This window comes from Artemia sp. Qi Xiang Cuo, chromosome 11 (genome assembly GCF_049724085.1).
Source record: "Artemia sp. Qi Xiang Cuo chromosome 11, ASM4972408v1, whole genome shotgun sequence".
NCBI lineage: Eukaryota > Metazoa > Arthropoda > Branchiopoda > Anostraca > Artemiidae > Artemia > Artemia sp. Qi Xiang Cuo.
This window is the reverse complement of record NC_142804.1, coordinates 41,105,554-41,132,256: the sequence shown is the minus strand read 5'-3', so window position 1 is coordinate 41,132,256 and position 26,703 is coordinate 41,105,554. Positions and strand designations below refer to the sequence as shown.

Genomic DNA, 26,703 nt, shown 5'->3' with positions numbered 1-26,703 from the left:
ATAAGTAGTTTTTGTATCTTTTAAAAGAGCTTTAAGGGGTTTGAGAGACTCAGTTGCCTAATTCCGTGTGGTTTTTCTTTACTTAGTGCTCATTAAAAACGATGTTTTTTTTTTAAATAAGTAGTTTTTGTATCTGTTAATATATCTTTAAGGGGTTTGAGAGACTCTGTTGCCTGATTCCGTGTGGTTTTTCTTTACTTAGTGCTCATTAAAAACGAAGTTTTTGTGTTAAATAAGTAGTTTTTGTATCTTTTAAAAGAGCTTTAAGGGGTTTGAGAGACCCTGTTGTCTGATTCTGTGAGGTTTTTTTTTACTTGATACCCATTAAAAACGAAATTTTTGTATTAAATAAGTAGTTCTTGTATCTTTTAAAAGAGCTTTAAGGGGTTTGAGAGACTCTGTTACCTGATTCCGTGTGGTTTTTCTTTACTTAGTGCTCATTAAAAACAACATTTTTGTGTTAAATAAGTAGTTTTTGTATCTGTTAAAAGAGCTTTACGGGGTTTGAGAGACTCTGTTGCCTGATTCCGTGTTGTTTTTCTTTACTTGGTGCAAGATAAAAACTAAAATTTTGTGTTAAAAAAATAGTTATTGTATCTTTTAAAATAGCTTCAAGAGGTTTGAGAGACTGTTGCCTGATTCCTTGTGGTTTTTATTTACTTATTGCTCATTAAAAACTAAATTTTTTTTTTAAATAATAATTTCTTTTATCTTTTAAAATAACTTTAAGGGGTTTGAGAGACTCTGTTGCCTGATTCCGTGTCGTTTTTCTTTACTTGATACCCATTAAAAGCAAAATTTAGGATTTTTGTTAAATAAATAATTCTTATACATTTTAAAATAGCTTTACGGGATTTGAGAGACTCTGTAATGCAGTAGTTTTTCAGTAAAGACAATCGATATCCTAAAAGTGTTTAATTCAAACTTTTTAAAACTTCAAAATTTTTCAATTTTATTTATTTTTTTTTCTTTTTGTACATAACTTAAAATGTCAAAATATGCTTACAGTTCTAACAATTGCGCTCTGTGATTGGTCAGAGACACGATGTGACTTTCCCACTGGTATTCTATGATCAGTTATTGATACTACCTAATCTATTGCATGTATTAAATCAGTTTTTTTTACGCAGTGGAATGATAAACACATAAGTCATATCTTTAAAAAAAAGTGAAGATGGAGCATTTTAATAAAGTGTGTTTACATAACAAGGTTATTGTAGCATTGAATGCCGACAAAGAAAAGTATTTAAACTTTGAAACAAGTACAGATGGTAGCGCTATTGGAAATGTATGCATGCATTGTCATGACAGTAAGGAATTAAATTTCTTTGGAATACCTAAAAAATTCAATTCTTATGTTTTTTGTTATGCGAGATTTAGATCTCCAGAGATGATTGCGCTCAAAGATAATGCCAACATAAAAATAATCTTTGATGATAGAGTACAACTCCTTGCTACTTTTGCAGGTAACACATTACCTACTGATACATCAAATCGTCCCCTTTCGGGTATTAGCATTCAACGAAAGATCAATAAAAGAAAGGCCTACTCTTCTACTAATATCGTAAACCATATCTTGTCTACGTGCCGAAATTGTTACTTGTTTAAAAATAATGTGATAATAGACATTGAAACTGCCAGTAAAATAAAAAGGGCATTGTCAGAAAATATCACTATGGAATATAAAGATGAATCGATGAAAAACAAAGCACCAGCAAACGTCAATATCATTGATCAAACAGTCATTGAACCAAATAATACCAAAAACGAAAAACAAATTGGGCCTGTTGATGACACAGCAGTAAAAATTGTGAATGACTCAAAATGGAATAAGGATCATTCTACTGATTACGAACCAAGAGAAGACAATAGCTACAATATAAAGAGAGAACATGGTGAACTATTTTATGGAACAGATTCAAAATGTCCAAAGTTAATCATTGATAATAATAATGTATCATAATATATTTTTTGTATTAATATTCTACATAGCATTATTTCATTAAAAATATATTATGCATTAAATTGTTATGTGTTCATTATTTTTAGAGTCAGCTAGCATGTCGAACGTTTAGAATGTCTAATAAAACGTTGGAGATGCAAGAAAAGGAATTTGCATACATCTATTGTCAAACACATGGGATAACATTGACAAAATCTTGGTATCATAATGAATAAATTATTTATCAACATCCGTTAATGGATATGTCATTATGAAAAAATTGTAAGTAAGTAAGTAAGTAACAAACTCTTTCTTGAATTCACCTCTTGGATACACAATACAGAAATTTAATTAAGGAAATTATGAAAAAAAATGTAAGTAAGTAACAAACTCTTTCTTGAAGTCACCTCTTGGATGCACAATGCAGAAACTTCATTTAAGAAATTATGAAAATAATTGTCAGTAAGTAGAAAATTCATTTTTGAATTCACCTCCTGGATAAATAAAAGACATTTCATTCAAGAAATTATTACAAAATTCATAGTAAGTAACAAACTCTTTCTCGAAGTCACCTCTTGGATACACAATGCAGAAATTTATTCTTTCTTGAATTCACCTCCTGGATAAATAAAAGACATTTCATTCAAGAAATTATGACAAAATTCATAGTAAGTAACAAACTCTTTCTCGAAGTCACCTCTTGGATACACAATGCAGAAATTTCATTTAAGAAATTTGAAAAAATTTTAAGCAAGTAACAAACTCTTTCCTGAAGTCACCTCTTGGATACACAATGCAGAAACTTCATTTAAGAAACTATAAAAAATGTAAGTAAGTAAGTAACAATTTCTTTCTTGAAGTCAAATCTTGGATACACAATACGGAAATTTCAATTAAGAAATTTTTAAAAAATTGTAAGTACGTTGTAAATTGCTTCTTGAATTCACCTCCTGGGTAAATAAAAAAGACAGTTCATTAAAGAAATTATGAAAAAATTGTAAGTAAGTAGCAAATTCTTTCTTGAATTCACCTGCTGGATAAACAAAAAAGACATTTCGTTCAAGAAATTATGACAAAATTCCAAGTAAGTAACGAACCCTTTATTGTTTTCATAACTTAGATAGACGATTTAGAAATTTAATTCAAGAAATTCTGAAAAAATTCTCAGTAAGTAACAATTTCTTTGTTGAAGTCAACTCTTGAATACACAATACGAAAATTTCATTTAAGAAATTATAAAAAATTATAAGCAAGTAAAAAACTCTTTCCTGAAGTCACCTCTTGGATACACAATGCACTAACTTCATTTAAGAAACTATGAAAAAATTGTAAGTAAGTAACAAATTATTTCTTTAAGCCACCTCTTGGATACACAATACAGAAATTTCATTAAAGAAATTATGAAAAAATTGTAAGTAAGTAGCAAATTCTTTCTGGAATTCACCTGTGGGATAAACAAAAAGACATTTCGTTCAAGAAATTATGACAAAACTCTAAGTAAGTAACAAACTCTTAATTGTTTTCACGACTTAGATATACGATGTAGAAATTTAATTCAAGAAATTATGTAGAAATTCTAAGTAAGTAAAAATTTCTTTCTTGAAGTCAACTCTTGGATACACAATAGGGAAATTTCATTCAAGATATTATGAAAATATTTGTAAGTAACAAACTCTTTTTGTTTTCATCTCTTGGATATACAGTACAGATACTTCATTCTAGAAATTAAGAAAAAATCACAAGTAAGTAACTTTTTTCTCTTTATCACAAACAGTTTTCACTTAGCTACACGATGTAGAAATTTAATTTAGAATAGTTTTATTCATTTGCTTAAATTATGAAGAAATTGTAAGTTAGTAACAAGAGCTTTCTTGAATTCGCTTCCTGGACACAATACAGATATTTAATTCAAGAAATCATAATAAAATCGCAAGTAATTAATAAAGTCTTTATTGTTTTCACCTATTGGATGAGCAATACTAAAATTTCATTCAAGAAATTATGAAGGAATTTTAAAGAGGGAACACCCACATGTTATCTTATGGATACTCAACGGAAAAATTTCATTTCAGAAATTATCAAAAAATTGTAAGTAACTTCTAAATTTTTTTTTGAATTCATCCTCTGTTTATATAACAAATAAAACTCATTAAAGAATTTAGTACAAAATTTTAAGTAAGTATCATATTCTTTCTTGAGTTAGCCTCCTTTATAAACAAAAAAGACGTTTCATTCAAGAAACTATTTACAAAATTACAAGTAAATAACAAATCTTTTACTGTTTTTAGGACTTAGCTACACGATGTAGAAATTTAATTCAAGAAATTATGAAAACATTTTCAGTAGGTAGCAATTTGTTTCTCGAAGTCAAATCTTGGATACACAATACGAAAATTTCATTTAAGAAATTATGAAAAAATTGTAAGCAAGTAACAAACTCTTTCCTGAAGTCACCTCTTGGATACACAATACAGAAACTTCATTTAAGAAACTATGAAAAAATTGTAAGTAAGTAACAAATTCTTTCTTGAAGTCACCTCTTGGATACACAATACAGAAATTTCATTAAATAAATTATGAAAAAATTGTAAGTAAGTAGCAAATTCTTTTTTGAATTTACATGCGGGATAAACAAAAAGACGTTTTTTTCAAGAAAGTATGACAAAATTCTAAGTAAGTAAAAAACTCTTAATTGTTTTCACGACATAGATATACGATTTAGAAATTTAATTCAAGACATTATGAAAAAATTATCAGTAAGTAACAATTTCTTTCTTGATGTCAACTCTTGGATACACAATACGAAAACTTCATTCAAGAAATTATGAAAATATTTGTAAGTAAGTAACAAACTCTTTTTGTTTTCACCTCTTGGATATACAGTACAGATACTTCATTCAAGAAATTATGAAAACATCGCAAGTAAGTAACGCTTTTTTCTCTTTATCACAAACAATTTTCACTTAGCTACACGATGTAGAAATTTAATTCAAGAAATTATGAAAAAATTCTCAGTAAGTAACAATTTCTTTCTTGAAGTCAACTCTTGGATACACAATACGGAGATTTCATTCAAGAATTTCATGACTTAGATACACGATGTAGAAATTTGATTCAAGAAATTATGAAAAATTCTCAGTAAGTAACAATTTCTTTCTTGAAGTCAACTCTTGGATACACAATATGGAAATTTCATTTAAGAAATTATGAAAAAATTGTAAGCAAGTAACAAACTCTTTCCTGAAGTCACCTCTTGGATACACAATGCAGAAACTTCATTTAAGAAACTATGAAAAAATTGTAAGTAACTAACAAATTCTTTCTTGAAGTCACCTTTTGGATACACAATACAGAAATTTTATTAAAGAAATTATGATAAAATTGTAAGTAAGTAGCAAATTCTTTCTTGAATTCACCTGCGGGATAAACAAAAAGACATTTCGTTCAAGAAATTATGACAAAATTCTAAGTAAGTAACCACCTCTTAATTGTTTTCACGACTTAGATATACGATGTAGAAATATAATTCAAGAAATTATGATGAAATTCTCAGTAAGTAACAAACTCTTTTTTTATTTCACCTCTTGGATATACAGTACAAATACTTAATTCAAGAAATTATGAAAAAATATTAAGTAATTAACTTTTTTTTTCTCTTTATCACACACAATTTTAAATTAGCTACGCTATTTAGAAATTTAATTCAAGAAATTATGAAAAAATTCTCAGTAAGTAACAATTTTTTTCTTGAAGTCAATTCTTGGATACACAATACGGAAATTTCATACAAGAAATTATGAAAATATTTGTAAGTAAGTAACAAGCTCTTTATTGATTTCACCTCTTGAATGTAAAGTACAGATACTTCATTCAAGAAACGTGATTAAACACGTTTTGAAACTACATGCTATTTGCTTGCCTTTCCTTGGCACCTTTCCAAATGAGCGGGGATTCCCCACCGGTTCCTACACATTGCAAAAAAGTGAGCAGTACGAAAACTCCACGTTTTCATCCAGAATGGTTTTTAGCTATATCTTTGGAAACAGCCCAGCCTCTATTTCTGACTGTTAAAGTTTTGATGTTAGTGTTGTCAGTCAAAAGTTATGACCTTGAGAAAAGAGCTTGACAAAATTGCCTGATTATCGAAAAATGGGGGAAACATCCTCCAAAAGTCGACAGGAATGCCCCCCTCCAGCGCTTTCTCGGTTATGTTGAATAAAATATGCAAAACCGACATAGCTTTATTTCATTTTTTAAGGTTAATTTGGACAAGGTTACGTGCGCGCACGTAACCTCGTCTAAATTAACCTTAAAAAATGAAATAAAGCGATGTCGGCTTTGCATGTTTTATTCAACATAACCGAGAAAGCGCTGGAAGGGGGCATTCCTGTCGACTTTTGGAGGATGTTTCCCCCATTTTTCGATAATCAGGTAAATTTGTGAAGCTGTTTTCTCAAGGTCATAGCCTTTGACTGACTACAATAACATCAAAACTTAAACGGTCAGAAATAGAGGCTGGGCTGTTTCCAAAGATTTAGCTAAAAAACCAGTCAGGTTAAAAACGTGGAGTTTTCGTACTGGTCACTTTTTTGCAATGTGTAGGAGCCGGTGGGGAATCCCCGCTCATTGGGGAAGGTGCCAAGGACAGGCAAGCAAATAGTGTGTAGTTTCAAAACGTGTTTAATCACGTTTATTGAATGAAGTATCTGTACTGTACATTCAAGAGGTGAAATCAATAAAGAGCTTGTTACTTACTTAAAAATATTTTCATAATTTCTTGAATGAAATTTCCGTATTGTGTATACAAAAGTTCACTTCAAGAAAGAAATTGTTACTTGCTAATAATTTTTTCATAATTTTTTGAATTAAGTTTCTAAATCGTGTTGCTAAGTGAAAATTGTTTGTGATAAAGAGAAAAAAAAAGTTACTTACTTGCAATTTTTTCATAATTTCTTGAATGAAGTATCTGTACTGTATATCCAATAGGTGAAATCAAATAAGAGTTTGTTACTTACTGAGAATTTCATCATAATTTCTTGAATTAAATTTCTACATCGTACATCTAAGTCGTGAAAACAATTAAGAGTTTGTTACTTACTTAGAATTTTGTCATAATTTCTTGAACGAAATGTCTTTTTGTTTATCCAGCAGGTGAATTCAAGAAAGAATTTGCTACTTGCTTACAATTTCTTCATAATTTACTTAATAAAATTTATGTATTGTGTAGCCAAGAGGTGACTTCAAGAAAGAATTTGTTACTTACTTACAATTTTTTCATAGTTTCTTAAATTAAGTTTCTGCAGTGTGTATCCAAGAGGTGACTTCAAGAAAGAGTTTGTTAATTGTTTACAATTTTTTCATAATTTCTTAAATGAAATTTCCGTATTGTGTATCCAAGAGTTGACTTCATGAAAGAAATTGTTACTTACTGAGAATTTTTTCATAATTTCTTGAATCAAATTTCTACATCGTGTATCTAAGTCATGAAATTCTTGAATGAAATTTCCGTATTGTGTATCCAAGAGTTGACTTCAAGAAAGAAATTGTTGCTTACTGAGAATTATTTCATAATTTCTTGAATTAAATTTCTACATCGTGTAGCTAAGTGAAAATTGTTTGTGATAAAGAGTAAAAAAGTTACTTACTTGCAATTTTTTCATAATTTCTTGAATGAAGTATCTCTACTGTATATCCAGGAAGTGAAATCAAAAAGAGTTTGTTACTGCCTTAGAAATATTTTCATAATTTCTTGAATGAAGTTTCCGTATTGTGTATCCAAGAGTTGACTTCAAGAAAGAAATTGTTACTTACTGAGAATTTTTTCATAATTTCTTGAATTAAATTTCTACATCGTATATCTAAGTCGTGAAAACAATTTAGAGTTTGTTACTTACTTAGAATTTTGTCATAATTTCTTGAACGAAATGTCTTTTTGTTTATCCAGCAGGTGAATTCGAGAAAGAATTTGCTACTTACTTACAATTTTTTCATAATTTTCTTTAATGAAATTTCTGTACTGTGTATCCAAGAGGTGACTTCAAGAAAGAATTTGTTACTTACTTACAATTTTTTCATAGTTTCTTAAATGAAGTTTCTGCTTTGTTTATTCAAGAGGGGACTTCAGGAAAGAGTTTGTTACTTGTTTACAATTTTTTCATAATTTCTTAAATGAAATTTCCGTATTGTGTATCCAAGAGTAGACTTCGAGAAAGAAATTGCTACTAACTGAGAATTTTTTCATAATTTCTTGAATTAAATTTCTACATCGTGTATGTAAGTCATGAAAACAATAAAGAGATTGTTACTTACTTGGAATTTTGTCATGATTTCTTGAACGAAACGTCTTTTTTGTTTATCCAGAAGGTGAATTCAAGAAAGAATTTGCTACTTACTTGCGGTTTTTTAATAATTTCTTTAATGAACTGTCTTTTTTATTTACCCAGGAGTCGAATTCAAGAAAGAATTTGCTACTTACTTACAATTTTTGATAATTTCTTAAATGAAATTTCTGCATTGTGTATCCATGAGGTAACATGAGTGTGTTACCTATTTACAAATCCTTCATAATTTCTTGAATGAAATTTCAGTTTTGTGTATCCAATAGGTGAAAACAATAAAGACTTTATTACTTGCTTGCAATTTTATTATGATTTCTTGAATTAAATATCTGTATTGTGTGCAGGAAGCGAGTTCAAGAAAGCTATTGTTACTGACTTACAATTTCTTCATAATTTAGTGAAATGAATAAAACAATTCTAAATTAAATTCTACATCGTGTAGCTAAGTGAAAACTGTTTGTGATAAAGAGAAAAAAAAGTTACTTACTTGAGATTTTTTTATAATTTATTGAATGAAGTATCTGTTCTGTATATCCAAGAGGTGAAAACAAAAAGAGTTTGTTACTTACTTACAAATATTTTCATAATTTCTTGAATGAAATTTCCCTATTGTGTATCCAAGAGTTGACTTCAAGAAAGAAATTGTTACTTACTTAGAATTTCTACATAATTTCTTGAATTAAATTTCTACATCGTATATCTAAGTCGTGAAAACAAGTAAGAGTTTGTTACTTACTTAGAATTTTGTCATAATTTCTTCAAGGAAATGTCTTTTTGTTTATCCGGCATGTGAATTCAAGAAAGAATTTGCTACTTACTTACAATTTTTTCATAATTTATTTAATGAAATTTCTGTATTGTGTATCCGAGAGGTGACTTCAAGAAAGAATTTGTTACTTACTTACAATTTTTTCATAGTTTCTTAAATGAAGTTTCTGCATTGTTTATCCAAGAGGTGACTTCAGGAAAGAGTTTGTTACTTGCTTACAATTTTTTCATAATTTCTTAAATGAAATTTTCGTATTGTGTATCCAAGAGTTGACTTCAAGAAAGAAATTGTTACTTACTGAGAATTTTTTCATAATTTATTGAATTAAATTTCTACATCGTCTATCTAAGTTATGAAAACAATAAAGAGTTCGTTACTTACTTGGAATTTTGTCATAATTTCTTGAACGAAATGTCTTTTTTGTTTATCCAGCTGGTGAATTAAAGAAAGAAGTTGCTTCTTACTTATAATTTTTTCATAATTTCATTGATGAACTGTCTTTTTTATTTACCCAGGAGGCGAATTAAAGAAACAATTTAATACGTACTTACAATTTTTTCATGATTTCTTTAATGAAATTTCTGTATTGTGTAGCCAAGAGGTGACTTCAAGAAAGAATTTGTTACTTACTTACTTACATTTTTTTCATAGTTTCTTAAATGAAGTTTCTGCATTGTGTATCCAAGAGGTGACTTCATGAAAGAGTTTGTTACTTGCTTAAAATTTTTTCAAATTTCTTAAATGAAATTTCTGCATTGTGTATCCAAGAGGTGACTTCGAGAAAGAGTTTGTTACTTACTATGAATTTTGTCATAATTTCTTGAATGAAATATCTTTTTTATTTATCCATGTGGCGAATTAAAGAAAGAATTTGTTTCTTTCTTTCAATTTTTTATAATTCCTTAAATGAAATTTCTGCATTGTGTATCAAAGAGGTGACTTCAAGAAAGAGTTTGCTACTTAATTACAATTTTTTTCATAATTTCCTTAATTAAATTTCTGTATTGTGTAACAAAGAGGTGAATTCAAGAAAGAGTTTGTTACTTACTTACTTACTTACTTACAATTTTTTCATAATGAGATATCCATTAACGGATGTTGATAAATAATTTATTCATTCTGATATCAAGATTTTGTCAATGTTATCCCATGTGTCTGACAATAGATGTATACAAATTCTTTTTCTTAAATCTCCGACGTTTTATTCGACATTCTAAACTTTTGATACGCTAGCTTACACTAAAAATAAACACATAACAATGTAATGCATAATATATTTTTAATGAAATAATGCTATGTAGAATATTAATACAAAAAATTATTTGAAAAAAACTACGTTTTCTAAAGAGTTAAAGAGGCTGAGTTACAAGGTCGAACCTTAAAACGTACAGGGATTAGGAGGCACAGTTGGGGGGCTGTCGCCCCCCAACCCCCCGCTTTCGCAGCCTTTAAATAAAAAAAAAAAATTTAAACTGAAAGTAAGGAGCGACATTAAATCTTAAAACGAACAGAAATTATTCCGTATATGAAAGGGGCTGTGCCCTCCTCAACGCCGCGCTCTTTACGCTAAAGTTTGACTTTCTCACAACTCTTTTTTTAAACAATAAAAACTTTAGCGTAAAGAGCGAGGCGTTGAGGAGGGCACAGCCTCTTTCATATACGGAATAATTTCTGTTCGTTTTAAGATTTAATGTCGCTCCTTACTTTCAGTTTAAATTTTTTTTTTATTTATTTAAAGGCTGCGAAAGCGGGGGTTTGGGGGCGGCAGCCCCCCAACTGTGCCTCCTAATCCCTGTACGTTTTAAGGTTCGACCTTGTAACTCAGCCTCTTTAACTCTTTAGAAAACGTAGTTTTTTTCAAATAATTTCTGCACGTTTTTGTACAGTTTATTACTTATTATTGCTTGACTAACTGTTAGCTGATCGTGTCAGGAGTTAAAGTTGGGGGGCTGCCGCCCCCCAAACCCCCGCTCTTGAACATTCTTGTGTTAAGGCTTTTAATTCCTGAATACTCAAATCACGTCGTACAGGGTGCCTCCTAATCCCTGTACGTTTTAAGGTTCGAACTTGTGACTCAGCCTCTTTAACAGCCCCCCCAACTGTGCCTCCTAATCCCTGTACGTTTTAAGGGTTGACCTTGTAACTCAGCCTCTTTAACTCTTTAGAAAACGTAGTTTTTTTCAAATAATTTATACATGAAGAGAAGACTTCCAAAATGTGGTGCACAATCAGTTTCAAGTGCAACCCGCAAGATGTCCCTTATGTGGGTGTGTCTTACCAATCGGTAAAACTAGGAAAGGAATGTGGAAACAGTGATGTTAGCCGGCTTGCATTTACGATTATATTTAGCGTAATTGCAACCCGTTGCCACTTCCCCACCACGTTGAGGCGCCACTTTTTGTACTCTGTTGTGTGTTTGGACCGTTTTTTGGCTTACTGCTCTTTCTGGGTTGAGTCTGGTTTTTAAATATGGAAGATATGACCGACGACAGACAACAGAATACGGGGAAGAAATTGTAGTCTCCCTGCCTAACCGCGGCAGATCATGGACGATTGTTTTTGTTGTCTTTAGAAAAACAAATGTGGGCAATTGTTTTCAGAAAAACAGATTGTTTTACAAGTTTGTTGCTTTTGGAGACAATTAGAGCCTTAAACGAGACTAAAAGTGTTGTTAATTACTGAACTATAATTTTTGGAGTACCATGAATGTCATACCTGAAAAGTCTATTTCTGAAGCATTTTTGATGACTCGAACTTCAGAGTCGTTTCATTTACAACATGCGCCTTCCCGTGTTCTTCGGTAAACATACTAGTGGCCATGGTTTCCAAAGCTGGAGCCGGTATGAATAGCAACGGCGATTGCACGATAATGTATTGACGACATTGTACCGAGGTTGTAGATGTTGCCATGCGTGAGGCCCACGTCTTCTGTTCGATGCAGAATAATTTTTTCCAGATCAAAGTCAACAGCGCGGCGCGTGATCTTGTGTCTGAGTGTTCGCCTGTCCAAATTTAGAGCTAAAAATTCGGGAGTTTCAGTGACAAATTTTTTCAGTTTGGTGACGTGATCGTTGGGACATGTTTCACCAGGCTATTTCAGGATTAGAACCGAATTGAAAGATATATCGCTGTTGTCGATAACTTCGTTGATTGCGGGCTCGTTTGGATTGAGTACACCTGGGATTGGGAAGGAACAGTCGGGAGTGCCTTCGAGATGTACTGAGGTTCTAGACCAGTGACATGTGTTACATACACTGAATCAATGGAGTTTGTATTGGTAGAGACATTGCAAGGCACTCGCGTCATTGGATCGATGTTCTGCGTCGAGCTGTTGGAATAGATGAAACCAAAATTCGCACAATGATTGTTGATCTCTGCTTTGGTAGTTGTACTGCGGCGGTAGGAGTTTACGAACAGCGTCCATTGTTTCGTACGTTTTCAGTGAACTGGTTGCCAAGCGTTTCAGTTCTTCTGCAAGGGGACCATGCATTAAAGAGAGTACGTCAAAAAGATAGCGTCGCATGGCAAAAAGGCACTGCATTGCTGCATTTGCATAAAACGCTGAGCCGTCTATGTTTCTGAGGCCTCGTCGACCTGGGCCTATGCCACTGCGATATTCTTGATTGACAGCTGTTTCAATACGCGTTTTTTTTGGGGGGTATCAAGCTTTTGACGTTGTCAGTGTTGAGTCTCTTGGTGTTGGCTTTTTTCTTACTGTCAGCGTTTGTGGGTTCCGCTTTCACACTAGAAGCTGAGCGGGACCTTCGATTATCTTTGAATGCAGATGATTTGGACTTTTTAGGCGGTTTATCTGTGCCAATAGTTGTGGTCGTATCCCGTTTTAATGGTTGCTTTTTCGCCTAGGGAACTTTGGAATCTTTGAAGGGCTTAACGATTGTGAATTGAGGAAGATAGGGACGGTATTTTTGTCGAAGTCTATTGTACTCGACTAAAGCTTCTGTGCCTGCACAAATTTTGGTTTTGTCAAGATCGATCAGGTTAAGACCTTCGCTCCCTAACCACGGCAGATCATGGACAATTATTTTTGTTGTCTTTAGAAAAACAAATGTGGGCAATTGTTTTCAGAAAAACAGATTGTTTTACAAGTTTGTTGCTTTTGGAGACCATTAGAGCCTGAAACGAGTTCGGACAACGTTAAAGGGGGCTGTGGTGGGAGGGTCCAAACTTCCGGCCCAGTTTACCCCATGAAGATAAAGTCGGAGGAGGATGAAATTTTGCAAGTTTCTTAGTTTGAGCTTGGGCTACAAAATGCGATTGCCGCCGTCTCTCTGCGACCTCTAGGACCTGAAATCGCTTAACATTGTGGTGGGTCGCCTCTTTATAGTGGCACAAGTGTGCCTCCTTGATTATTGCTTGACTAACTGTTAGCTGATCGTGTCAGGAGTTGAAGTTGGGGGCTGCCGCCCCCCAAACCCCCCGCTCTTGAACATTCTTGTGTTAAGGCTTTTAATTCCTGAATACTCAAATCACGTCGTACAGGGTGCCTCCTAATCCCTGTACGTTTTAAGGTTCGAACTTGTGACTCAGCCTCTTTAACAGCCCCCCCAACTGTGCCTCCTAATCCCTGTACGTTTTAAGGGTTGACCTTGTAACTCAGCCTCTTTAACTCTTTAGAAAACGTAGTTTTTTTTCAAATAATACACATAAACAGGTTAGACATGCTTTGTTATGAAAATTGACGCGCAGATATTTTCATAACAAAGCATGTCTAACCTGATTATGTGTATTATTTGAAAAAAACTAAGGTTTCTCGTAAATGTAAATTCGGGGGATAATATTTTCGGTCTGAAAATATCAAAAGGACATAACAGGTCGAAATCTGCTTCGAATGAGTCCTCATTAACCCGGATCCGTTGCCAACTGTGGCCTGTATGCGTGGCTAAGAAAAAAAAAGAAATGATGAATTTTAAGTGGCTATATTTGGTTTTTTGAAAACAGGGAAGTATTGATCGGATTGAGCTGAAATTTCGAGGATAAGTTCCCAGACCCTAGGAAAGCTTAACCTCTAAATTTCAGCCCAATCGGACATCGTTAAAGGGGGGCTGCGGTGGGAGGGTCCAAACTTCCGGCCCAGTTTACCCCATGAAGATAGTCGGAGGAGGATGAAATTTTGCAAGTTTCTTAGTTTGAGCTTGGGCTACAAAATGCGATTACCGCCGTCTCTCTGCGACCTCTAGGACCTGAAATCGCTTAACATTGTGATGGGTCGCCTCTTTATAGAGGCACAAGTGTGCCTCCTTGATTACTTATTATTGCTTGACTAACTGTTAGATGATTGTGTATTATTCTTTTCTTTCTCGACAGGGTGTTTTAAGGGTCGACCTTGTAACTCAGCCTCTTTAACTCTATAGAAAACATAATTTTTTTCAAATAATTTAAAAAAGAAACTGATTTTTTTTTTAAAATTTAAATTCAGTATATAAAAAATTTGTTCTAACGGTAAATCGGACTCGGGTTTTCCGCCTGGCTGCCAAAAGTCTCACTACTACACTAAAGAGACATAATTAAAGTTGTTTTTTAGTGAGGTGATAAATCTTTTTGACGCAAGCAAAACTTGATATGTGGTTTTTGGAAAACAGGGAAGGAGTGATCAGATTGAGCTGAAATTTCGAGGATAAGCTCTCAGGCCCCAGGAAAGCTTATCCTCTAAATTTCATCCGATCAGACAACGTTAAAGGGGGGTTGTGGTCGGAAAAATTAACATGGGCTAATATAGGAAAAGAAGGTTTTTCGTAAATATAAATTCGGTGGATAATTTTTTCGGTCTGAAAATATCAAAAGGCCCTAACAGGTCCAATTCTGCTTCAAATGAGTCCTCATTCAACCAGATTCGTTGCCAACTGTGGCCTGTAGGCGTGGCTAAGAAAAAAAAAGAAATGATGAATATTAAGTGGCTATATTTGGTTTTTTAAAACAGGGAAGTAGTGATCGGATTAAGCTGAAATTTCGAGGATACGCGCCCGGGCCCTAGGAAAGCTTAACCTCTAAATTTCAGCCCAATCTGACAACGTGAAAGGGGGGGCTGTGATGGGAGGGTCGAAACTTCCGGCCCATTTTACCCCATGAAGATAGTCGGAGGAGGATGAAATTTTGCACGTTTCTTAGTTTGAGCTTGGGCTACAAAATGCGATCACCGCCGTCTCTCTGCGACCTCTAGGACCTGAAATCGCTTAAAATTGTGGTGGGTCACCTCTTTATAGAGGCACAAGTGTGCCTCCTTGATTACTTATTATTGTTTGAATAACTGTTAGATGATTGTGTATTATTCTTTTCTTTCTCGACAGGGTGTTTTAAGGGTCGACCTTGTAACTCAGCCTCTTTAACTCTATAGAAAACATAATTTTTTTCAAATAATTAAAAAAATAAAATGATCTTTTTTTTTTAATTTAAATTAAGTATATAAAAAATTTGATCTAACGGGGAATCGAACTCTGGTTTTCCGCCTGACTGCCAGAAGTCTCACCGCTACACTAAAGAGACATAATTGAAATTGTTTTTTAGTGAGGTGATGAATCTTTTTGACGCAAGCAAAACTTGATATTTGGTTTTTGGAAAACAGGGAAGGAGTGATCAGATTGAGCTGAAATTTCGAGGATAAGCTCTCAGGCCCCAGGAAAGCTTATCCTCTATCCTCCGATCAGACAACGTTAAAGGGGGGTTGTGGTGGGAAAAATTAACATGGGCTAATATAGGAAAACAAGGTTTTTCGTAAATGTAAATTCGGGGGATAATTTTTTCGGTCTGAAAATATCAAAAGGCCCTAACAGGTCAAATTCTGCTTCGAATGAGTCCTCATTCACCCGGATCCGTGGCCAACTGGGGCCTGTAGGCGTGGCTAAGAAAAAAAAAAGAAATGATGAATTTTAAGTGGCTATATTTGGTTTTTTGAAAACAGGGAAGGAGTGATCGGATTGAGCTGAAATTTCGAGGATAAGCTCCCGGGCCCTAGGAAAGCTTAACCTCTAAATTTCAGCCCAATCGGACAACGTTAAAGGGGGCTGTGGTGGGAGGGTCCAAACTTCCGGCCCAGTTTACCCCATGAAGATAAAGTCAGAGGAGGATGAAATTTTGCAAGTTTCTTAGTTTGAGCTTGGGCTACAAAATGCGATTTCTGTCGTCTCTCTGCGACCTCTAGGACCTGAAATCACTTAACATTGTGGTGGGTCGCCTCTTTATAGAGGCACAAGTGTGCCTCCTTGATATATTATGATACATTATTAATATCAATGATTAACTTTGGACATTTTGAATCTGTTCCATAAAATAGTTCACCATGTTCTCTCTTGATATTATAGCTATTGTCTTCTCTTAGTTCGTAATCAGTAGAATAATCATTATTCCATTTTGAGTCATACACAATTTTTACTGGTATGTCATCAACAGGCCCAATATGCTTTTCGTCTTTGGTATTATTTGGTTCAATGACAGTTTGATCAATGACAGTAACGTTTGCTGGTGCTTTGTTTTTCATCGATTCATCTTTATATTCCATAGTGATATTTTCTGACAATGCCCTTTTTATTTTTCTGGCAATTTCACTGTCTATTATCACATTATGTTTACACAGGTAACAGTTTCGGCACGTAGACAAGATATGGTTTACGATATTAGTAGAAGAGTAGGCCTTTCTTTTATTGATCTTCCATTGAATACTAATACCCGAAAGGTGACGATTGGATGTATCAGTAGGTAATGTGTTACCTGCAACAGTAGCAAGGAGTTGTCCTCTATCATCAATGATTATTTTTATGTTGGCATTCTCTTTGAGTGCAATCATCTCTGGAGATCTCAATCTCGCATAACCACCAACATAAGAGTTGAATTTTTTCGGTATTCCAAAGAAATTAAATTCCTTACTGTCATGACAATGCATGCATACATTTCCAATAGTGCTACCACCTGTACTTGTTTCAAAGTTTAAATACTTTTCTTTGCCGGCATTCAATGCTACAATAACCTTGTTATGTAAACACACTTTATTAAAATGCTCCATCTTCACTTTTTTTTAAAGATATGACTTATGTTTTTATCATCCCACTGCGTAAAAATACTGATTTAATACATACAATAGATTAGGTAGTGTCAATAACCTGTCATAGAATACCAGTGGGAAAGTCACATCGTCTCTCTGACCAATCACAGCGCGAAATTGCTAGAACTGTAAGCATATTTTGACATTTTAAGTTATGTACAAAAAGAAAAAAAAAAATAAAGTTGAAAAATTTCGAAGTTTTAATAAAGTTTGAATTAAACACTTTTAGGATATCGAGTGTCTTTACTGAAAAACTATTGCATTACAGAGTCTCTCAAATCCCGTAAAGCTATTTTAAAATGTATAAGAATTATTTATTTAACAGAAAATCCTAAATTTTGTTTTTAATGAGTATCAAGTAAAGAAAAATCATACAGAATCAGACAACCGAGTCTCTCAAAACCCATAAATCTATTGTAAAAGATACAAGAAGTACTTATTTACAAAAAAAACTTTGTTTTTAATAAGCACTGAGTACAGAAAAAACACACGGAATCTAACAACAGATCTTCTCAAACCCCTTGAAGCTCTTTTAAAAGATACCAGAACTAATTATATAACACAAAAATTTCGTTTTTAACGGGTATCAAGTAAAGAAAAACCACACAGAATCAGGCAACAGAGTCTCTCAAACCCCTTAAAGCTCTTTTAAAAGATACAAGAACTACTTATTTACAACAAAAATGTTGTTTTTAATGAGCACTAAGTAAAGAAAAACCACACGGAATCAGGCAACAGAGTCTCTCAAACCCCTTAAAGTTCTTTTAAAAGATACAAGAACTACTTATTTAAAACAAAAATTTCGTTTTTAATGTGCACCAAGTAAAGAAAAACCACACGGAATCAGGCAACAGAGTCTCTCAAAACCCTTAAATCTATTTTAAAAGATACAATAACTAATAAATTAACACAAAAACTTATTTTTTATAGTGCACTAAGTGTATACAAACCAAACGGAATCAGGCAAGTTAGTCTCTCAAACCCCTTAAAGTTATTTTATAAGATACAATAAATACTAATGTAAAACACAAATTTCGGTTTTTAATGGGCACCAAGTAAAGAAAAACCACACGGAATCAGGCAACAGAGTCTCTCAAACCCCTTAAAGCTCTTTTAACAGATACAAAAACTACTTAATTAAAACAAAAACTTCGTTTTTAATGGGCACTAAGTAAAGAAAAACCACACGAATGTAATAGTTTAGAAACAAAATTCAGTTTTTGCAAAAAAAAAAAATATTCACTTGTATTTTTCAGTAAAGTGCAAATTTTGTTATTTTTTGTCTGCTTTTCAAAATGTTCGTATTTGGAAGTCTGTCAGTTAACACTAAGCTGTAAATCGGGTAACTCTCTCACAGTAACAATAGGCTTAGCAATGATTAGATCTCATTGTGAGCGACAATTCAATCAGATCAGAGTTGTGCAAAATGGAATACCTTTTTGCAAATTGAGTTAGCTTCTATTTCATAGACAAAATATTTGAATTCCTTTTATTCAAATCACCTATCAAGTTATCAAAAAATATATGAAGTAGAAATCTGGTCTGTAAATGACTATTATAGCCATATCTGTAGTGAAGCGTTTTTCTATTCATAAACAAATTTTTTAAACTAAAAAGTTACCCCCTCCTCCCTCAGAAAGTTCACAAAAACACAATAGCCTTATCTGTAGTGAAACGTTTTTCTATTCATAAACAAATTTTTTAAACTAAAAACATACCCCCTCCTCCCTCAGAAAGTTCAGAAAGACACAATAGCCTTATCTGTAGTGAGGTATTTTCCTACTCGTATGTTTTCCGAATATTTAACATGTATCATTTTTACATATCGTCCACCAAAACCCAATTCCTCCAAGAATTATTTGAACTAAAAAAAAGTTTCACCCTCCTCCCTCAGAAAGTTCACAAAAACACAATAGCCTTATCTGTAGTGAAGCGTTTTTCTATTCATAAACAAATTTTTTAAACTAAAAAGTTTCCCCCTCCTCCCTCAGAAAGTTCACAAAAACACAATATCCTTATCTGTAGTGAAGCGTTTTTCTATTTATAAACAATTTTTTTAAACTAAAAAGTTACACCCTCCTCCCTCAGAAAGTTCAGAAAGACACAATAGCCTTATCCGTAGTGAAGCATTTTTTATACTCGTATGTTTCCCGAATATTTAACACTTAACATTTTTCCATAACATCCAACTAAACACAATTCATACTAGAAGTATTTAAACTAAAAAGTTTCCCCCTCCTCCCTCAGAAAGTTCAGAAAAACACAATAGCCTTATCTGTAGTGAAGCGTTTTTCTATTCATAAACAAATTTTTAAAACTAAATAAACTATTCTCTTTGAATTCAATTCTCTTACTAATATGAATTGTAAAGAAAACTATTCCTTTTATTCAAATCCCAATCACCAATCAAGTTATACTCGTTCCTCTTTGAAAGGTGTAATGCCCCTGTAGAATAGGACTACTAGAATACCTACCAGAAAAACCTGTTTGGTACAGGGGCGCCACATAAAGGCCCAGAATAGCATAGGAAATTGCTATACCTGTACGCAAATAACATGGAAATTGCTATACCTGTACGCAAATTCAAAAGGTCAACTCTACTAACACGCATCCGTGATCTTTCATCTGGCAAAAAATGCAAGTAGATAGGAGCTTAAAACCGCTGCAATAGCGTTCTCTGATACACTAAATATGGTGGTACGATTCTAATTAAGGTTCTGTAGTATTCAGAGGGTCTTTCCTTTTTTCCCAAGTCAGCCTCATTTTCTCAGGTTTGTAACTCTTGATGGGTAGAACTAAACTTGATGTAAGTTATATATTTGAAATCCGCATTAAAATCTGGATAGGTAGGACTAAACTTGATAAAACTTATATATTTGAAATCAGCATTAAAATCTGATTCTTTTCATGTATCAATTGGAATCAAAATTCCCTTTTCTACATTTTCGGTTACCATTGAGCCGGGTCGCTCCTAGTTCGTTACCACGAACTGTTTGATAAACCGTTTTCCTCACATGACTTTGTTGACTTTATTGTAGTAAGAAGAAACCTGAACTTTATTAAACCTTTTGAAGAAAGTAAACAAAATTCAGTCAATAGCAGAAGACTTGCGAAATTTTAAATAAACCACGTATACGTAATTTATTAAAAAGCGTGTACATATATAATACTTTCTACTTGTTTTAAATCTTTTGCTTGGTAAAAGTGAGGGTAAGACTAAAAAACTTTTTGATATAAGACACTTAAAGAGGGAAAAAATTCTTAGGAAGATTTTTTCTTCTCAACTCTATATCTGATTAATTCAAGTTATTTGCCACAAAAAAAACAAAACAAAAAAAAACTGACTGATAAGTCAAAAAGGTGAAATTCTTGTGTGAGCGGGAATAACTTTATGTTACGGATCCTTTTCGAAAGCTTTATTAACTTATATTGCGCCGTACATCCCTGTATTCCGCTTAAATGCAGAAATGTTTTTAGCTGGGGTTGTTAATATCGAAACATCGTGAAAGACAGTAAACTGAAGCGTGGAGTCAAAATTACTGAAATTGGACGAGAGTTGAATACACTTATTGGCGGCAGAATCAGTGTTGGAGAAGGTGACACTGGGGAGAACCCATAGACTTGAAAGCTCCCTTCGATTATTTAGGCAGGGACAGGGACTTTTTACTTTCTCTTTAATATCCTATATGTTTGCATGTGATGATCCTGCTGTTCATACTTCATCTAAATCACTAAGAAATTCCCATATAGTCGCCCAACCCTTTGGCTCTAAATCTATTTAATGGACATTTCTAGAGTATAGGTGTTCCAGCAGGTCTGACGCATTTATGACGAGACTGGAGGGGATCCAGGGAGTTCGGACTCCTCCATCCTATGCTCAAGTGCATTGCAAATTGGTGGAATGAGGACAACCAGATACTGTGTTCCTTCCTCCCTCCTCAGGGGCGTCGTTTCGGGGGAGGTGGTAGTTGCCCCCCCATTAAATTGGAGAAAAAACTATTATATAGCCCATGCCCCATGACTATATGGATACGAACCCCTCTCCCCCCTAATAAAATGCTTGAGCTACTCCCCTGTCCCTCCTAGGGTAGGACCAACCCTGGGAGACTAGCAGTCAAAAATTTTACAAATTACAACATATTTGGATTTTGGGCTCTTGAGTGCAGACTCATAGGCAGAATTGTGTTCAGAGGGGGCAGAATTTCGAGACCCACTAAAATCGGCGAAGTGTTTACGAAAATGCAAGAAAATACAAGAAAATACTGGAACAATCGTAACCCCCCCCCGAGGTTTCGCTAGGAGACGGGACTTTTTGTCTTTGGACGAGGAGGGCTTCCCACTAATTCATCAGACCGGTAGCTTCGGAAAACTGGTACACATTGGAAGGCAATTTGGGGAGATTTTATTCGGGAGACGAAATTAAGAAAATTGTAGAGACCATTCCCAATAGTGAATCGCAAACACCTAAGATAGTCTCCAACCACCATGCTGTGTATTTTTTGCTAGCCTCATTTGTCCCATAAACCGGCACATTTTTTCGTCAATTACACGGTGAAAATATTGGCAAACATTGGGTTGTAGCGTGATGTTGCTATTTGTCAGCTAAGCAAAATTACTTACTCTGTTCCGACTGCTACCGATGTTTCGGAAGATCTTCCGAATTCCAAATCCGTCTCACGATCAGGGGCAGCTTTAGGGGGTAGAGGGGCACTTTCCCCTGGTGCAGAAATTTTAGGGGTGCAAAATTTCAAATAAATAATCAAATGGTTATAATCATTTGTAATTTTTGAAATTTTATTTTTACTTAAATAAAATAGGGGATGCAGTTGGCAGTAAGTATAAGCTAATTGAATTTGAAATTTTAATTCTCTCCATATCTTCATCGCTATTCCTTGAAAATAATAGTAAGTAGCAATAAAAGTGTATTATTGCGGTGATTCCATTCAGTTGTTCCACGAACTCTGGTTTATAACTCTAATGCGTTAGAATTAATTGTGCAATATGGAGATAAAGATTTTGCCCTGGGTGCAAGAGAGGTCAGGACCGCCACTGCTCCCAACAAACAAAAGAACATGCCGCAAACTATTTTCGGTAGAATTTCGGTATATGGCTCTCAGGCTGAGAGCCATCAATCGATTTTGTACCAAATATCACCGAGGTTTTACAAATTATTAGAAAAGTGGAAACACTGATTACCTGCCTTCGTCGTTTCAGACGTAGCAACAAAGTGACATATTGCAAGGTAAAGTACCATGAAATACCAAGGATAATTCTTTTGTAAGTGTTTTTCATTTTATGCTGCTTAATGCCAAACTACCCCCCCCTCTGAAAAACGACAAATTTAAATTAGTAAAACTGTTCATAACCAGGGCCCGAACACACTTGAATCTGTGGTTGCAGCCATAGTTGCAACCTAGTACAGAAAAAAAAAAGAAAAAAAAAAAGAATATCCAGTCTCGTAAGAAAAAAAATCCGTTAATGCTGATTCAGGAATGATAGCTGTTATTTGGATTCTTGTTAATAGTAAAAGTTTATTTCGGGAACAAATTTATGTGAATTATTAAAAAGAGCTAGAAACACTAATAAGTATATTTTTTTTTATTTTTTATTCCTTCATCCCTAATAGGACACTAGAATAGTTGAAAACCAAGGTCGTATGAAAGCGAATACTCACACTAACCAGATTAACAAAATTAACACATTAACATCACATTATCAATTTTGTCGTGACAACGCCATCATAAAACTCCTAATGGCAACAAAATGTTTTTTATTGTCATTTTTGAAGCCTAAAAGGTCTACCACTGGAATTTCCGCTATCGAATATCCTCAAACTGGTGTTTGAAACCCCTCTCTTGAATACTCTCCCTTCCTAGTCTCATTTGGAAGTGGAAAATCAAAAGAAGAGTTTTGAAAAAACTACCAACTGAAAAAAAAACAACATTCAAATACAAAGCGTGTTCGTTAATGATAGATGCTATTTATTTTCATCTCAACGCTAAAATTAATTATGAAACGAATTCTTGGGAATTTCAAAAAAGAACTGGATACCCAGACATGTCTCCCTTTTCTTTCTTTCTTTTTCTCCAGCGCTAGCGGGTCACTTGAACATAGTAGGGTTGTTGTAATGGGTAACCACCCAAGGTTCTCGGAAATAGGGTTTTATTTCCTCCACCCCAGAAAGGCGTGCATTAATTGGTCGCTGGTTTGGATGTTACGTAGCATGCTTCATCCGAAAGCTCGAAATAAAAAGGACAATTGATTCACCATTCAAACCATCTTTCTAAGTATAATAATCGCTACCGTCGCAAATCTTATTTTCAAACATTTTTGGTGCAGACATTTTTAAGCCTGTAAAACTTCGCTTTCTTCCCTATGCCTCTAACTCAGTGGCGGATCCAGGGGTAGGGGCGAGGGGGCGCCCCCTAGCGTTGTCTAAAGTAGTGTAATTTACTTAATTAACGCAAGTTTGTATTAATCAAACTTGCTGCTAACGCAAGTTTATCGGATCAACCTATTTTGCCCCGCCCCCTAAAAAAAAACCTGGATCCGCCTCTGCTGTAACTTTTTCTTCAAATTCTTTCTTACTGTTGTGTATCCCTAGACTAGAGACTACATCCTATCAAAATTTCAGCCTATCATAAGATCCACCTTACTGCAGTTACAAAATAATTAAAAGTGGAGATTTTAAAATCTGATATCCACAGTAATTTAGGCTTTGAAGTTCTAAGTTTGTCATAGATACTTGATCGTGCAGATCAGGATCTGTCATTACAAATACAACCACGCACGGACGCAGGGGTAGGGGGCGTGGGCCTGTGACTCCCGTGGACTCTCAAGATTTTTACGGTTGCTCCCCAATTTTTTAATTGTTACATAATTCAGCTATTCTTGTTTGTTTCTTCTTCCCCGTGAAATAAATCCCTGTTCACGCGGCTGATCCTATAACTCATTTTTTTTTTCTATTTGATGTTCATTAAAAGACGGATGAATATATCCGAACTGCATTTTGAATTTATTTCTTTCAGGTCCTGTAGGCATGGCTGCAGCCGCTGCAATCGCTTCAGCTAAGAAGAGAAAAAGACCGCATTCCTTTGAAACAAATCCTTCGATTAGGCGCCGACAGCAGACTCGTCTTCTCCGGAAGTTAAGGGTAATTATTTTTAGATTATTTTGTTTTTGATTTTCTGAAAATGCACGTTTTTACCACTTGATTAGCTGACCAAGGCTGAAAAACTGGGGGGGGGCTAAGGATAAAATCTTGTATCTTTTTAATTAAAGTGATTGTCAAGACTAAGGGGAAAAACCCATATATCTAGTAGAAAATATTATAAATAACACAACAAAAATTAACTAATTTTTTATAGTAGAGGACCCATTTCTCTGTTACTCCCTTAATTGTTTTGTCTTCCCCCATTCAGATTTTGGAAAAATACCTTTTGGTATTCTATTGAAAAACAACTTTTTTATTTCATTGAAAAAATCAAAGAAAAATGAAATTCCCCCTCCCCCCACCTAAATTCTTAAAAATGATTTTTACCCCATCTTATATTATTTTGTGGATTGGCACCCTCGGTGATAACTAGAATTTAGGAACCCCTCCCCCTTTTTGCCTTCAGACAGGTCAAGATGTTTACAGATTCTCAAAAGACACAGTTAGGAACTTTTTCTTACTTCCAAAGTTTTATCTAAATCCGAAGACCCTCTTCTACTACATGTCCCGATGACGAGAATCTAAGTAATTCTTAAAAAAAAGGACTAAAACTCTCAATTTCTGATCTAATGAACACACTTCGAAGTTTCTGCGACCATCAGGTGGAGGTGTGGATGAGGAAGGGACGGTCCCCCTCCTCTGCGGAATAAATTCTGCTCATTTCTGGGTTTAATGTTAATCTTTATTTTCATAATAACAACATAGACCAGAAATATTCCCAGAAATCATGAGGGAGTAGATATCAATTTCACATTTTTGATACGTTTTTTAAAATTTCCCTAGAAATGTTTCTAGCGTGTTTATTTTAATCATTTATTTAACTGAAGTGATTTGTTTCATAATGCAGTTGTCTATTATTAAAGAGAGGTGGTAGATCTTTTTTGCAGGGACGGGGGTAAGATATCCAAAGGACTACGTTTTAATGGCCTAATTTTCTAGAGCCTCACTAAGCCTTCAGATGAAAACGAAATTATTTTTTGGGACTTGTTGTATAATTCTTCTTAGTTGCCACGTATATTTTGGTCTACACCTTTATTATTGGTGTTGAGGTGGGAGGGAGTAGTAGTGTCCAAGTAGCGACTAAGTTGATTTTGGTTATGTTTGATGAAATTGCGTACAAAAATTGAATTGCCTTTTTTTCTAAATTTTTAAAATACTTGTGGTGTAAATTTCTCTTTTTCACTTTCCTAAGCACTTCTCAACTAAACTAAAAAAAAACACAACTCAAATAAAATTCTCAAACTTGGAAAACCTTTTTTTCCGGGGGGATTATTTTTCGCCGGTGGGTATTTTCCGTGGTGGATTATTTTCCGGAGGGGGGGGGGTAAACGCCTAGAACCCTAGAAAAGATACGGAATTCAAGTATCAAGTCTAAGAGACGATTCTACGTTCTAACGCAAATCCGATATTACACAATGCTAGGGCGTTTACTTCTGGATTTGGGACAGTTTTGTCTCCTTCTTTGTTTGTACTATTTTATGCTATTAGTGTCCGAGGAACTATTCCACTCTACTTTTGTGATTTTTGTATCAGAAATAATTTATAAATTTCCATATCTCACCGTTACCGAGCTATCGACAGCTGACCACGAAACAAAGAAAAGAAAATACTAGGCTAGTGTTGCTTCGCAACGCACTAAAATTCAATCATTATTCAATATTATGTAAATAATGCCCCATCGTCGTTCCGAGTTGAACCATAAATCCAAATAATGTTCTCTGTCACACAAAAATTGTTTAATTAAATAAGATTCAAAAACTGTTTGTTTATCTAAAAGTGCCCATTTTTTTAAATATTGGAATTTTGCAAACCTTTTGGGTCCTCTTTTTGGCTTCTCGATTATCTTCTATAGAAGAATTGGTCAGAGTTACTTCAGAGAAGAATTGGTCAGGGTTTATTTGAAGTTGATATTTTAAAACCCTATAAAAGTATATTGAAAATTACACTTTCACATGGTGGCTATCCAAGTTTTCGTCAAGTATGTGCTTCACCTTCTGAGGGAATTTCCATTATGACTTTCGCCAGATTCGTGGCCATGAAAATAACCATTTTTTCTTAATCTCTTTTAAGTGGACTTTCAGTCCTTAAAGAAAAAGAAATGAAAGTGATTGTCAAGAATTAGCAATATATCAGTGCTAATACTGGCGCTGTGAATGTTATGTAAAAAAAAATAGAGAAAAAAATGTTCTTGAGCATCTAATAGTAGAATTACGACCTTTGCCTGAGTTTGACTTTAGTTCAAAATGAACTGGGCTTCTTCAAAAATGAATTTATGACAATGTGTCCATTTTTACACTTCTCTTGTTATACAATTATATGTAACAATTTTCTTGTTATAAAAAAGAATAAAATTTTAAAGTGGATTTTTGACAGCGTGTAAATTTTTCC

The 26,703-nt window shown here is 33.9% G+C and overlaps 1 protein-coding gene across 5 annotated transcripts in view; it reads left to right on the top strand.

Annotated features, from left to right (window-relative positions):
* LOC148946978 (DNA-binding protein Ewg-like) overlaps positions 1–26,703 on the top strand; it is a 191,810-nt gene that overhangs the window by 113,356 nt on the left and 51,751 nt on the right. For all 5 annotated transcript variants that reach the window (XM_089096782.1, XM_089096781.1, XM_089096784.1 and 2 more), the window contains exon 3: positions 24,131–24,255. In XM_089096782.1, coding sequence (XP_088952908.1) covers positions 24,131–24,255 — 125 coding nt within the window. The remainder of the gene's footprint in view (positions 1–24,130; positions 24,256–26,703) is intronic.